The sequence below is a fragment of the Schistocerca piceifrons genome, chromosome 4, assembly GCF_021461385.2.
Source record: "Schistocerca piceifrons isolate TAMUIC-IGC-003096 chromosome 4, iqSchPice1.1, whole genome shotgun sequence".
Taxonomy (NCBI): Eukaryota; Metazoa; Arthropoda; class Insecta; order Orthoptera; family Acrididae; genus Schistocerca; species Schistocerca piceifrons.
Window position 1 is genome coordinate 383,598,833 of NC_060141.1, and position 12,932 is coordinate 383,611,764.

The 12,932-nt window shown below is 38.7% G+C and overlaps 1 protein-coding gene across 2 annotated transcripts in view; it reads left to right on the forward strand.

The window, feature by feature from the left end:
* LOC124794976 (armadillo-like helical domain-containing protein 3) overlaps positions 1–12,932 on the forward strand; it is a 109,780-nt gene that overhangs the window by 94,611 nt on the left and 2,237 nt on the right. For both annotated transcript variants that reach the window (XM_047258709.1, XM_047258710.1), the window contains exons 13-15: positions 1,290–1,365; positions 7,194–7,272; positions 7,448–7,564. In XM_047258709.1, the coding sequence (XP_047114665.1) occupies positions 1,290–1,365; positions 7,194–7,272; positions 7,448–7,564 (272 nt within the window). The remainder of the gene's footprint in view (positions 1–1,289; positions 1,366–7,193; positions 7,273–7,447; positions 7,565–12,932) is intronic.

Here is a 12,932-nt window from a genome sequence, read left to right on the forward strand (position 1 = left end):
AACGAACGTTGCATTGTACAGGCTCCTGCAGCAGGTGCCAGGTTCACGCACCCATGCTGACTGCTGCGCATTGGCAATGAAGGTTGAAATTTGAATTCCAATACCACAACGGGGCGTCCACTGAGTGGTGACAGGTGGCCTTCTCAGATGAATAAAGTGTTATGCTCCATCGGACAGATGGCCAGTGGCATTATGACATCGGATGTCTGAAAGCAAACACCCTGTAACAATTGCTAGAAGGATCCATGCAAGAGGAGAGAGCGATATGATCTGGGGAATGTTATTGTACCATTCTCTATGTGATCTTGTCATTCTGGAAGGCACAATGGATCAACAGAAGACTGCATTTATCCTTGGGGACCACATCCACCCCTACGTGCAGTGAACTTTTTTCTTGACATGATGGCATCTACCAGCAGAACAATGTTACGTGGCACACAGCTTGCAGCGTATGTGAGTGGTTCGAAGAGCACCAGGATGAGTTTACTGTACTTCACTACCACCAAACTTCCTGGATTTAAACCCATTCAAGAATCCAAGGGACCACCTTGATCATGCTTTCGCATCACGGATCCTCAATGGAGAACCCTGGCGCAGCTAACGATGATGCTGGGGTTGTCATGGCTCCTCATCCCAATTGATACCTCCCAGAACCTCATTGATTTTCCTCCTGCACATCTCACAGTGGTCTGCACTTCAAATGTTGTTATTCATGCTTTTGGCAGTTGGTCACATTAATGTGACTGGGCAGTGTATAATCATTAACAAAGGAAGTGGTATGTTCATAAACTCTTCCCTCTTTGTGTGTTACATGAATCTCGTATGTTTTCATGAATACTTAAGAGAGAAAATTCATGAAGACAGTTTACTTTTTTTCCATTTTTCGTGACTTAGTGTTTGAGAACTACACAGTTGCTTTCAGCAATTGAGATTAGACCCATCAGAAAACGTGTACCATGTACAGACCTTTTTTATATGAAAGTCAAATCTTCAAGCTGCCAAATTAATTTTGCCAACCTTTTTTCCACCCTTTAACATTATTTGGCATTTACCAGTGGGGCCTTCACATGATTTGTATGCATGTTTGTAGTTTTGTTAGCCACACTTCTGAATATGGCAAAGAATCATCAATGTGGCCATCGCAGTTAAATTTCTACAATAAACTGTATAATTTGAAATCAGTTTATTTTCTAGTACCTATTTATGAATACTTTCATTGCTGAATTTATTTTTAAATATATAAGTGAATATAATTTTGATGTAATTAATTTGCTCTGTTTTGTTTGTAGCTCTGAGGTATTTAACTATGGATGGAGAGTACAAGGATTACGCTCTGAAACTGAAAAATAGTTTAATAAATGTTAGGTAAGGATATTGGTTTACAACTTAATTTTAAAAACTTTGTACAGTATGTAATAGAAGATACTGAGCACAGTTATGAAGACTTCCTTCCTCTTTCATTCAAGCACAGAATGTGTCAGAAATAACTCTTTGTAGCAAATAGTTTTCTTTTCCCCCATCGACTTCTTCTTGTACTTTCTTCTCATGAACTGTAGATTAAAACTGAAGAAACTGCAAAAAAGGTGGGAATTTAAGGAGATAGGACCTGGATAAACTGACAGAACCAGAGGTTGTAGAGAGTTTCAGGGAGAGCATTAGGGAACGACTGACAAGAATGGGGGAAAGAAATACAGTAGAAGAAGAATGGGTAGCTGTGAGAGATGAGATAGTGAAGGCAGCAGAGGATCAAGTAGGTAAAAAGATTAGGGCTAGTAGAAATCCTTGGGTAACAGAAGATACTTTGAATTTAATTGATGAAAGGGGAAAATATAAAAATGCAGGAAATGAAGCTGGCAAAAAGGAATATAAATGTCTCAAAAATGAGATCAACAGGAAGTGCAAAATGGCTAAGCAGGGATGGCTAGATGACAAATGTAAGGATGTAGAGTCATATATCTCTAGGGGTAAAATAGATACTGCCTGCAAGAAAATTAAGACCTTTGGACAAAAGAGAATCACTTGTATGAATATCAAGAGCTCAGATGGAAACCCAGTTCTAAGCAAAGAAGGGAAAGCAGAAAGGAGTAAGGAGTATATAGAGAGTATCTATACAAGGGTGATGTACTTGACGACAATATTATGGAAATGGAAGAGGTTGTAAATGAAGATATGATACTGCGTGAAGAGTTTGACAGAGCACTGAAAGACCTAAGTCAAAACAATGCCCCGGGAGTAGACAACATTCCATTAGAACTACTGATAGCCTTGGGAGAGCCAGCCCAGACAAAACTCTACCATCTGGTGAGCAAGATGTATGAGACAGGCGAAATTCCCTCAGACTTCAAGAAGAATATAATAATTCCAATCCCAAAGAAAGTAGGTGTTGACAGATGTGAAAATTACCGAACTATCAGTTTAATAAGTCACAGTTGCAAAATACTAACACGAATTCTTTACAGACGAATGGAAAAAACTAGTAGAAGCCGACCTCGGGGAAGATCAGTTTGGATTCCGTAGAAATGTTGGAACATGTGAGGCAATACTGACCTTGCGACTTATCTTAGAAGCTAGATTAAGGAAGGGCAAGCCTACGTTTCTAGCATTTGTAGACTTAGAGAAAGCATTTGACAATTTTTACTGGAATACTCTCTTTCAAATTCTGACGGTGGCAGGGGTGAAATACAGGGAGCGAAAGGCTATTTACAATTTGTACAGAAACCAGATGGCAGTTATAAGAGTGGAGGGGCTGAAAGGGAAGCAGTGGTTGGGAAGGGAGTGAGACAGGGTTGTAGTCTCTCCCCGATGTTATTCAATCTCTATATTGAGCAAGCAGTAAAGGAAACAAAAGAAAATTTTGGAGTAGGAATTAAAATCCATGGAGAAGAAGTAAAAACTTTAAGATTCGCTGATGACATTGTAATTCTGTCAGAGACAGCAAAGGACCTGCAGGAGCAGCTGAACGGAATGGACAGTGTCTTGAAAGGAGGATATAAGATGAACATCAACAAAAGCAAAATGAGGATAATGGAATGTAGTCTTAATTAAGTCGAGTGATGCTGAGGGAATTATATTAGGAAATGAGAGGCTCAAAGTAGTAAAGGAGTTCTGCTATTTGGGGAGCAAAATAACTGATGATGGTCGAAGTAGAGAGGATATAAAATGTAGACTGTCAATGGCAAGGAAAGCGTTTCTGAAGAAGAGTAATTTGTTAACATCGAGTATAGATTTAAGTGTCAGGAAGTCGTATCTGAAAGAATTTGTATGGAGTGTAGCCATGTATGGAACTGAAACATGGACGATAATGGTTTGGACAGGAAGAGAATAGAAGCTTTCGGAATGTGGTGATACAGAGGAATGCTGAAGATTAGATGGGTAGATCACATAACTAATGAGGAGGTATTGAATAGAATTGGGGAGGAGAGGAGTTTGTGGCACAACTTGACTAGAAGAAGGGATCGGTTGGTAGGACATGTTCTGAGGCATCAAGGGTTGACCAACATAGTATTGGAGGGCAGCGTGGAGGGTAAAAATCGTAGAGGGAGACCAAGAGATGAATACACTAAGCAGATTCAATATGATGTAGGTTGCAGTAGGTACTGGGAGATGAAGAAGCTTGGACAGGATAGAGTAGCATGGAGAGCTGCATCAAACCAGTCTTTGGACTGAAGACCACAACAACAACAACAACTATGTGTAGATGGTATCTATTCTTATGGACATGTCCAAAAGAACAGATACCATTGGTGACTATACAGCTCTCTTAGAATGAAATGATAATTAAATCAAGACCCTAAGCCATCAACAGGCATTGATGTACACAAAAGAGGACAGTTGAAAATGGGTATCCTGACTAGGACTCAAACCCGAGATCTCCTGCTTACAATACATTCGTAGTGCCCCTGCCCATTATACTCATTACTCGTGGCAGACAATCTTACTGAGTCCCATAAGAGGTCGGGCAATGTGTGTTCATCCAGCAATGAAGGAGGAGATCAGTGGCCGGTGACATCTCTGAAAGAACAGATACCATCTTCATACAGTTAAGGCTAACCGGCCGTTGACCTCCTCCTCCTGTGATGGATGCACATGCATTGCTCAATCTCTTATGGGACTCGGTAAGATTGTCTGCCATGAGTAATGAGTGTAATGGGCAGGGGCACTACGAATGTAGTGTGTGGACGTTAAGTTGGGAATGTGGGTCTCACGGAGAGCATGCAGGGGATAAAGCCTTGCAGTCGCACTATCCTCTGTGCCCTTGGTGGCTGAGATGGATAGAACGCTTGCCATGTAAGCAGGAGATCCCGGGTTCGAGTCCCAGTCAGGGCACCCAGTTTCAACTATCCCCGTTGATGTAAATCAATGCCTGCCAACAGCTTCCGGTCTTGATTTAATTATCATTTCACAACAACTTTCTTCTTCAGAAGTTATTCTGTATAACATGTCTGACCATTTTCTCTTTCAGATACACTTACGAGACTTCTTGTTAAAACATTAATGTACAAAGAAAAAAATTTTTTGCAAGAAAATACACATAATAAAATAACATAAATTAAAAATGCAGTCATACACATGATCAAGAGTGTGTCACCATTAGAGAAATAGCACACTCTGAAGGTTCAGAATCAAAAATAAATATAAGTGGACAAATACCAGTAATGTTTCCAGGGTGGGCGCACGTCTTCAAAATCTGTTTCCAGTCTAGTGCAGAAGTTTTGCTGGGAAAGCTTCACACATCATCCATACAGTCCCAATCTCTCCCCATGTGATTTCCACATGTTTTGGTGCTCTGAAAAAAGACATTCATGGCCATTGATGTGCTTCAGATGAAAAGGTTCAAACCCTTGTATGATTGTTGTTCCATAGACAAGCAACTTTTCATGAAGGCACTGACCGCCTTGTCTCTCAGCAGAATAAATGTATTTATAGTTATGGTGATTACTTTTGAAATGATAAACAGCTTACTTACTTTTCCCAGCTACCTCATTTGACAGAATTTAGAGGCCATGATTCTAAAAATTAGTTTATGACCACACAAAAGACATTTATTGCTGAATATCAGTACAGCAAAAATATCCGCATCATAATGTTTCCATACATGTACTGAAATGATTGTTTTTAGTGTATACTATCAAATATTCTCCAGAAATCAATAAGCACAAAACATCTGTGTTGTTTAATTCAATAATTTTAAATAAATCCATCTGCTGAGGAAGATGCTATCCTCAGAAACAAATAGTAAGCATAAATAAAGGGACTGGTTATGGGCAGTTTTTTCTGGTTGACATTCACAACTGTCATGGTAAGAACTAACCTAAAAAAAAAAGTGTTCATGGAAACTGGTAGTAGTTCTGTCTGAAGCAACATTAAAGAGGAAGTTGTTAATGAAACTAATGTCATGAAGTAAAATGAGGACAGCTAACTATGCATCTGTTTAGGTGATTGATAAGTTTTCATCTAGTTCATGAGTTTTTGATGTGTGGAAAGTGCATATTCTCGTTACCCCAGACTACCGTATTTATTCGAATCTAAGGCGCACTCGAATCTTAAGCCACACCTGAAAAAAGAGACTCGAATCTAAGCCGCACCTGAAATCCGAGATTCGAAATTCAAGGGGAGGGAAAAGTTTATGGCTGCACCTCCAAATCGAAACAAAGTTGGTCCTTTGTAATATGAGACACAATTTAGGTCAAATGAATGATGACACAGCTACAGTAGTTTGGTTCGAGTCATAAGCTTAGCAGTTAAGCTTTACCAGGTAGCCATTGCTATGCTTCAGGCGCTCCGTCCGTATTTATACGGGTACCCTTCCTCTTTCACGTGCTTCGTCTCGTTTGAATTCATTACTTATTTTTCTTTGATCTGATATGTGTCGTTCTCTTTGTTATCGGTGTTTACGTCACTCTAAGCTGAAAATGCCTTATTGTACTGTGTCATCCATTGTTTGTCGCATTCTGATGATGAGTGTTTACGACCTGTCGCCGCTCGCGGCATGGCTTGCTTTAGGGCGCGCTACCGCCGCTTACAATTAAAAGAAAAAAAGAGAGAGAGAGAGAGAGAGAGAGAGAAAGAGAGAGAGGAATCGTCTCATTAGCGAAACAATGGCAAGAGACTGCTATTTGTTGTTACTTACACTGCTGGTTTCTTTGATAATGATCAACAAGAACAAAATAATAGACTGCGTATGATAGAAGATGTTCTGAGCGAGAGTTTAGCAAAAACTTTTCTCAATTTGAAAATCTTTGCAGGCGTCTCTTTAGTACATTACATTCTGCACAGAAATTAGAGTCATCTTAGATTTAAAAATCTAGTCGATTGCCGTGCTTCATTTCTGACTGTATCACTATTAGGCATAAGAATAATACGAGTATAAACATGACATGATATGTATATTCTTCCGCATTTGCTGTTATCTCACTCTAGTTTCGTAGTTTATTAGGCAGACAGGATTTAAACGAGATAGCAGCAAACATGAAACAATACATGGCAAAATGTTTATATTTGTTTTATTCTTACGGTGAAGAGAATACTGCATATGATTCACAATTCATAAAAGTTCCTGTTAGCAACCATCTCTTCTCACAGGTAGGAAAAAATTCAGACCGTAGAGTTGGCCATTTTGATTGACAAACATCCCAAACAGTCTTGCCAGTGGATTTTCGTAGTACATTCAAATGCTGCTACATTCGAAGATGAACAATACGGAATTTGTATTTACTTCGTTGGATAATGTATGAAAATGCAGTGGTCGAAACTCAGGGTGGACAGGTCGAAACTCGAGGCGGAGAATAAAGCTCGTCTTCCATTTTATTTTTTTTATTTTTATTTATTTACTGACGCAGAGGTTTTGGCGCCAGTATTTATCTTTGTGCCTGCAAAGCATGCCTGTGTAGCGCTACATATATTCGAAGGCAGAAGTTTGTTGTGGCGGCACCTACCAACATTTTTCAGAACTTCAGCTTGCTTTGCACTCGATTCTAAGCCACAGGCAGTTTATTTGGATTACAAAAACTGCAAAAAAGTGCGGCTTAGATTCGAGTAAATACGGTAAACTGAGTCAAGTAAGATTATAGTAAAAACTTTTATGTAATTAACCTCTCCTTACAATTGATGGTTTGTTTTCATAATGTATTGATTAAGAATCTCTGAAAAAGCTCTAGATATAACTACATTAATGATTCTGTTATTATTTCCAGAGCTATTATAAACCATTTTCAACCAAAAATTGAATCATGGTTGGCTAGTCAGGGTCTCTCAACACCATCTGAAGAACAGGTGAGCAAATGAGGAATCAAGTTTACCGTTTTGAATAACACTAGTGACAAGAGCCACTAATGCTTTTTGGTGGCACACATTACATGTCTTAAAAAAATGTCATACACAATAGTAGTGCAGTTATATCAAATTTTAAAATATCAATTGTCTCATTTTTTTGTGATTTTTCTTCCAGATTTTGGAAGTCGTGCGCAAAAATTATGACAGTCTGACACTGAAACTTCAAGACAGCCTTGACCAGTATGAACGATATTCAGAGAAACCAAAACATGCTGCCTTTTTCACTTCCATGGTAAGAAAATGTTAGGTTAAGCCTGTATGCCAACCTATGGAAAATCTCAAATTACGTTCTGAAGGCGCCTTTTCCACATACCAAACTGCACAGGCAGTCTCCTGGCTGTGGAAATACAGGCTGGAAAATAGCGCTTATACTCAAAATGTTCATCTCTTCATTAACTTTAGGATGTTCTGCCAGATTTCCTTCTGTATTCAGTGATGTGGAAGTGTTCTATGTATTAAGTGTTTTATCATTGTCTCTGTTCTACATATGCATATGATGTTCTAGTCACTACCCCATACATCCTCTGGTCCAAGCCAGTCAGTCACTTAAGGTGTCAGCCCAGCATTGAGTGCCGATTTCAAACCATTCCTGCTCTTCCTCGCTCATGACAGTACACAGCATGTTTCATCTTCATTAGCAGCACTAGAGTGGTCTGACAATGCTTCAGTACTAACAAATTCATTGTGGTTCTAATGCCCATCTTAACCCTAAATAATAGTCACAGTTGAGGATGTAGGAGAGAAGCGGGGGGGGGGAGGTTAGACTGACTTTTCCTGGTTCATATACACACTCTCTGCCTCAGAAATATTTTTGAATGACAAATGAAATGTAACAGATAACAGTATCCTCCTTTGATTATAAAGGTTAAGGGAACCACACCCTGCCTATCTAACCCATGTTAATTTGGGCACGTATTTGACCTATTTCTGAAAAAGACTATTTGATGCAGGACCTTAATATTTTTTCTGTATGTTACATGATGGTGATAGAGTCAACTGTACTAAAATCTACTCTATCCATTTTATAGTTTTAAAGAAATACTTTTTTAAATTTATTAACAAAAAATATTAAGTTTTTTCTACAGAAAATATTTTTTTGTGAACTTCCTAATGGGGGAATATTAATGAATGTAGTACCAGAGGTGGCTTTTTATGTTATGCAGAGTCTCTGAAAATTTCATTCCTTTTTCTATGATACTTTCTGATATAATGGGGCATATGTACTGAAAATTTTAATTTGTGAGAAATTGACTTTAAAGAAAAAACTTTTGAAATTTGTTACTTACAGTTAATTAAAACTGTCCTGTTGCATATGATAGCCCTTCTTTGGCCTCTAGCATGTCTTTCAGCTTCTTTTTCACCTTCCTGGATGTTTGTCTTGCTTTCTTGGCCATATTAGATGCAGAGCTGTCAGCATCGGCTATCCTCATTTTATCGTAATGTTGCAGCCCAGTGATCATATTTTCACCAGGATTAATTCCCAGCTTTTTCAGTACCCAACACTTTCCAATATTACCACAATTGAATGTAATAACAGCATAATGAACTCCTAGTTTCATTGTATGCATGCCTACAAAAACAGTTTTAGGAAGGCAGTTCCAAATTATGCTGTTGAAACATTCATTTGGGTTCTGTGTCTGCCCATGAAGACATTTCCTTAGGAGGTCAGGATGTGCCAAGTCTCTGAAAATAGGTTTAATTGCTGTAATAGCAGCAGCAGGAAGAGAATGCTGGTGAGAATAAGATTCTTCAGTTGCCCTATTGCGTTCGCACCATGAATTTTCTCCTGATGGACACAATCCATGACATGGCTTATCACCAGTAGAGGACTTATGGAAGGATATGGCCCAAACATCTCTCTTCATTGCCTCCAGATTTTCTTTATTTCTCCTAGTTGCCTGCCCATAGTATACCTGCAAGTTTTCTATTTCAGTTTTAGTTAACCGACCCTGTCCGTTCAACAATTTTCCATCTTCTAATTTTTTTCCTCTCATATAAACAGTTAGTTTTCTCAGCCTTGTTCCCAAACGTTTTTGAACATGGCCTACACATTCTATTTTGCTAATAATGGCATCTCCATATGGCTTAGAGTTCACCACATTGTTGTATGCCTTACTGTCACCATCGCCCAAATATTTGATGTACCGTACGCCTCTTGTTTCTACGGAGTGATGAAATATTTGTTGTACTCCATTAACTTCCATACCACCACTTGTTCCTCTAAAATTAGCCACACAGTTGTGTTCTTTATGTTCATTGACTTTACAACATTTGCAATATTTAGACATTATCTCCACATCTAACACTTTACTGATGTCTACACTTGTGGCAGTCACTACTCCATTCAGAGAAGTATGTCCTCTTTTCTGCCAATTTCCACCAAGTGCAACTGCAATATCCGAACATCCATCATTTTCTTCCACTGCTTTCCTAGCAGCCAGTTTCATGGTTTCCTCACTGACTGCACATACAGCTTTCTCTAATATTGCTGTTCAAATTTATTTGCTGGTTGATGTAAGTTCATCACTGAACAAAATGTTCTCCCCGCAGCCATGCCGTTGCTAATGGATCATAAGGCGTAAACTAGTCTAGTATTGACTTCATAAGAGCCAATTGCATCTGGTTTTGAAGAATTCATAAATGAAATCACAGCTGAGCATTTAGTGCAAATTAAATCCAAAGCAATTGCTAGGTCTTTTCTCCCACTGGCACTGTCACAAATTTTCACACTCTATGACTCACCACACTGTCTACATTGTACAAATTTAGAAATTTCCTCTGATAAGATTCTCAAATTTATAATAATGTTACTGCACCCCTTGTCACTTACGGTAAATTCATTGTAACTCTCCTGAAATGGTGAGAGCTTCTTTGATGATGCACTTGTTGAAGAATTACAATTAGAAACATAGTTGCCAGGCGACATAACCTGTTGTACAGAAAGCTTTCTAAACTAGTTTCCTCTAAATTGCCGTTTCATGAAAATGCCTGCAAATGTAATATAACAACTACTCGCAATCACACTTGAACAAAACTAACCGCATGTTTGAAAGCCTGTTGTTTACAAACAGCAGACACAAAAGAGTAGTGACCATTGCATTCCAAGGATAGCCAACACACTCGGGAGTTAAAAAAAAATCCCAAACGTGGAATGTAGGGGATATAAAGATCTAAAATATTTGCAGAAAAGTGGGAGACAGAAAAGTGGGGGTGGCACATAAACACACGTGGTAGAAAATTGCTCTTTAAATGTTCAAAATATTTTTTTTTCAGCAAAATACTTTTCAGAGTACTTAAATAAAACCTTAACATATCAAAATATGATGAAAACCGAAAATCGATTTTTTTCGACCTGAACCACAGCGTGGTCCCCTTAATTGTAACTTCAGCAGTGACAACTAATGTTGTAAACCTAACATAGGTAAAAGATGCTCTCTCTCTCTGTATTTGTGCCAAGCATGCCTAAGTGGCACTTTAGAGATGTCTAATACTATTTTGAATGTGGACAGAAGTCATTTGATACCATAGCTGCTAAAGAGGTCCATAATAATTTTGCATTTACTGGAGTGCAAGAGAGATTTTATACCAGCTGTTTTTATATCAGCATTTTCTAATATAAATGGCAATCAAATGAAAACAGAACACCCCCCCCCCCCCCCCCCAAAGGACCATGGAATGGTTCTACTGTAAAATAATCACATGCATTAAGACATGTATCCCACTGGGAAATGAGATTGTCAATCCCTGTTTTGTAGAATGTGTTCGGCCACTGATGGATGTACAACCGCACCTACTGTTACACATGCTCATCCGACTGAAACTGACATCCACACATGACACTATTCATGTCACTGAAGATGTGGAAATCACAAGGTGAACGATTAAGGATGTATGGAAGATGTTGCAGTGTTTCTTAACCAAATTGCTGCTGCATAGCCTTCATCTGATTGGCCATGTGGGGGCAAGCATTGTTATGCAACTTACCGGAACTTGTTTGAACAGCTTTGGATTTCTTTGGTTTGTTGGCATTGCCATGTGTCCCCAGGCTCTAAATGGTGGCACCATGTGAAGTCATGATGGCCTCCTCCTTCAACTGCAAGGTTGGTCTGCTTGTCGAATTTCTCAAATATGAAGCCACTATCAGTGGGCAGCACTATGAAGACACTTCACAGAAACAGTGACATTGCAGGAATGCTGTCAGACTGAATTGCGCAGGAATGCTGTCAGACTGAATTGTCCTGCTCCACAGTGACACTCACTACCACACTGCCTATCGGACAAAGGCTACACTTCATAGAGTTGGTTGGGAAACACTGCAATGTCCCCCATATAGCCCAGATCTTTCACTGTGTGATTTTCACATCTTTGAAAAAAAAACATTAGTGGACATCGGTTCCAGTGGGGCAAGGAAGAGCATTAGCAGGTGCAGTTGTGGATCAGTCAGCATTCGACTGCATTCTTCGGAACAGGAACATTGATCATCTGTTGGTAAATGCCCTAACACTTGTGGCGATTACTTTTGAATGGAACCATTCCATGCTCCCTTTGTGGTGGGTGTTCAGTTTTCATTTTACTCCCCTTCATATTTAGAATGAGTTTCACAAAGATGTCTAACCAGAATAACTACTCTTCGTAACCAATAGCTATACAGAAGAGCTTTTGTGAAATTTAGAAAGGAGGGGATAAGTACTGTCAGAATTGAAGCTGTGAGTATGAGTCATAAGTTGTACCTGGCTAACTTAATTGGGAAGATCATTGCCTGTGGAAGAGAAAGTTCCAGTTCAAACCATTATTTTTACCTGCCATGAAGTTTCATATTGTATATTATTGTTACATAGCACTCTGTCTCTACTCCAACCTGCTAAAGTGCCCTTCTAATAATATGGCACATAAACCCAACAGCTAAATGACTTTGAACATCCAGGAGAAACATTTCCATCTACAGAAGAAGAAGATGTACAATTCTACATGGTACTAGTGCACATAGAAATAAAGGGAATGGAATTTGCTAATCCAGCAGCTAAAGAAACTCGCAACTAGCATTTTTTATAGTACAGAATGCTGCCCTGTGACAGGCCACAGTCTCACTACTGAGTAGCAGGGCAGTCATCAGTGAGAGGACTGTTAGCTGAGAAAGAAGGAAAACAAGGTGTTACCATTGCAAGTCTGTCACACAACTTTGGCATGCTCCATTTTAGCTTGCAACATACAAATTTGAAAGGTCCACTTTAATAACAAACAGGTCTTCATTAGGATCTTCTAGGAATGTTACACTGTTCATTTCTCATTTATCTGACAGATGTCACATCATATTCCAGATGCTAGTAAATCTGTCAAATTTAGCATGTATCTGTTGTCAGTTTGCTTCTATTTCTACATTTGTTTGATTGTAGTTTCATTCTATATTATTATTATATTAGTGAAAGATTACTTGTAATAAGTAAAACATGAAGAGGTCTGGAATATATCTGTAGCATTTATATAGCGAAGAAAGGTGTTGGCAGAATAAGTGAAATAAAGTATATCAAATTGGGAGCAAAAACCAAATAAAAAGGCAGAATACAGTATTTATAGATGCCAAATAATAATAGTTAACTAAA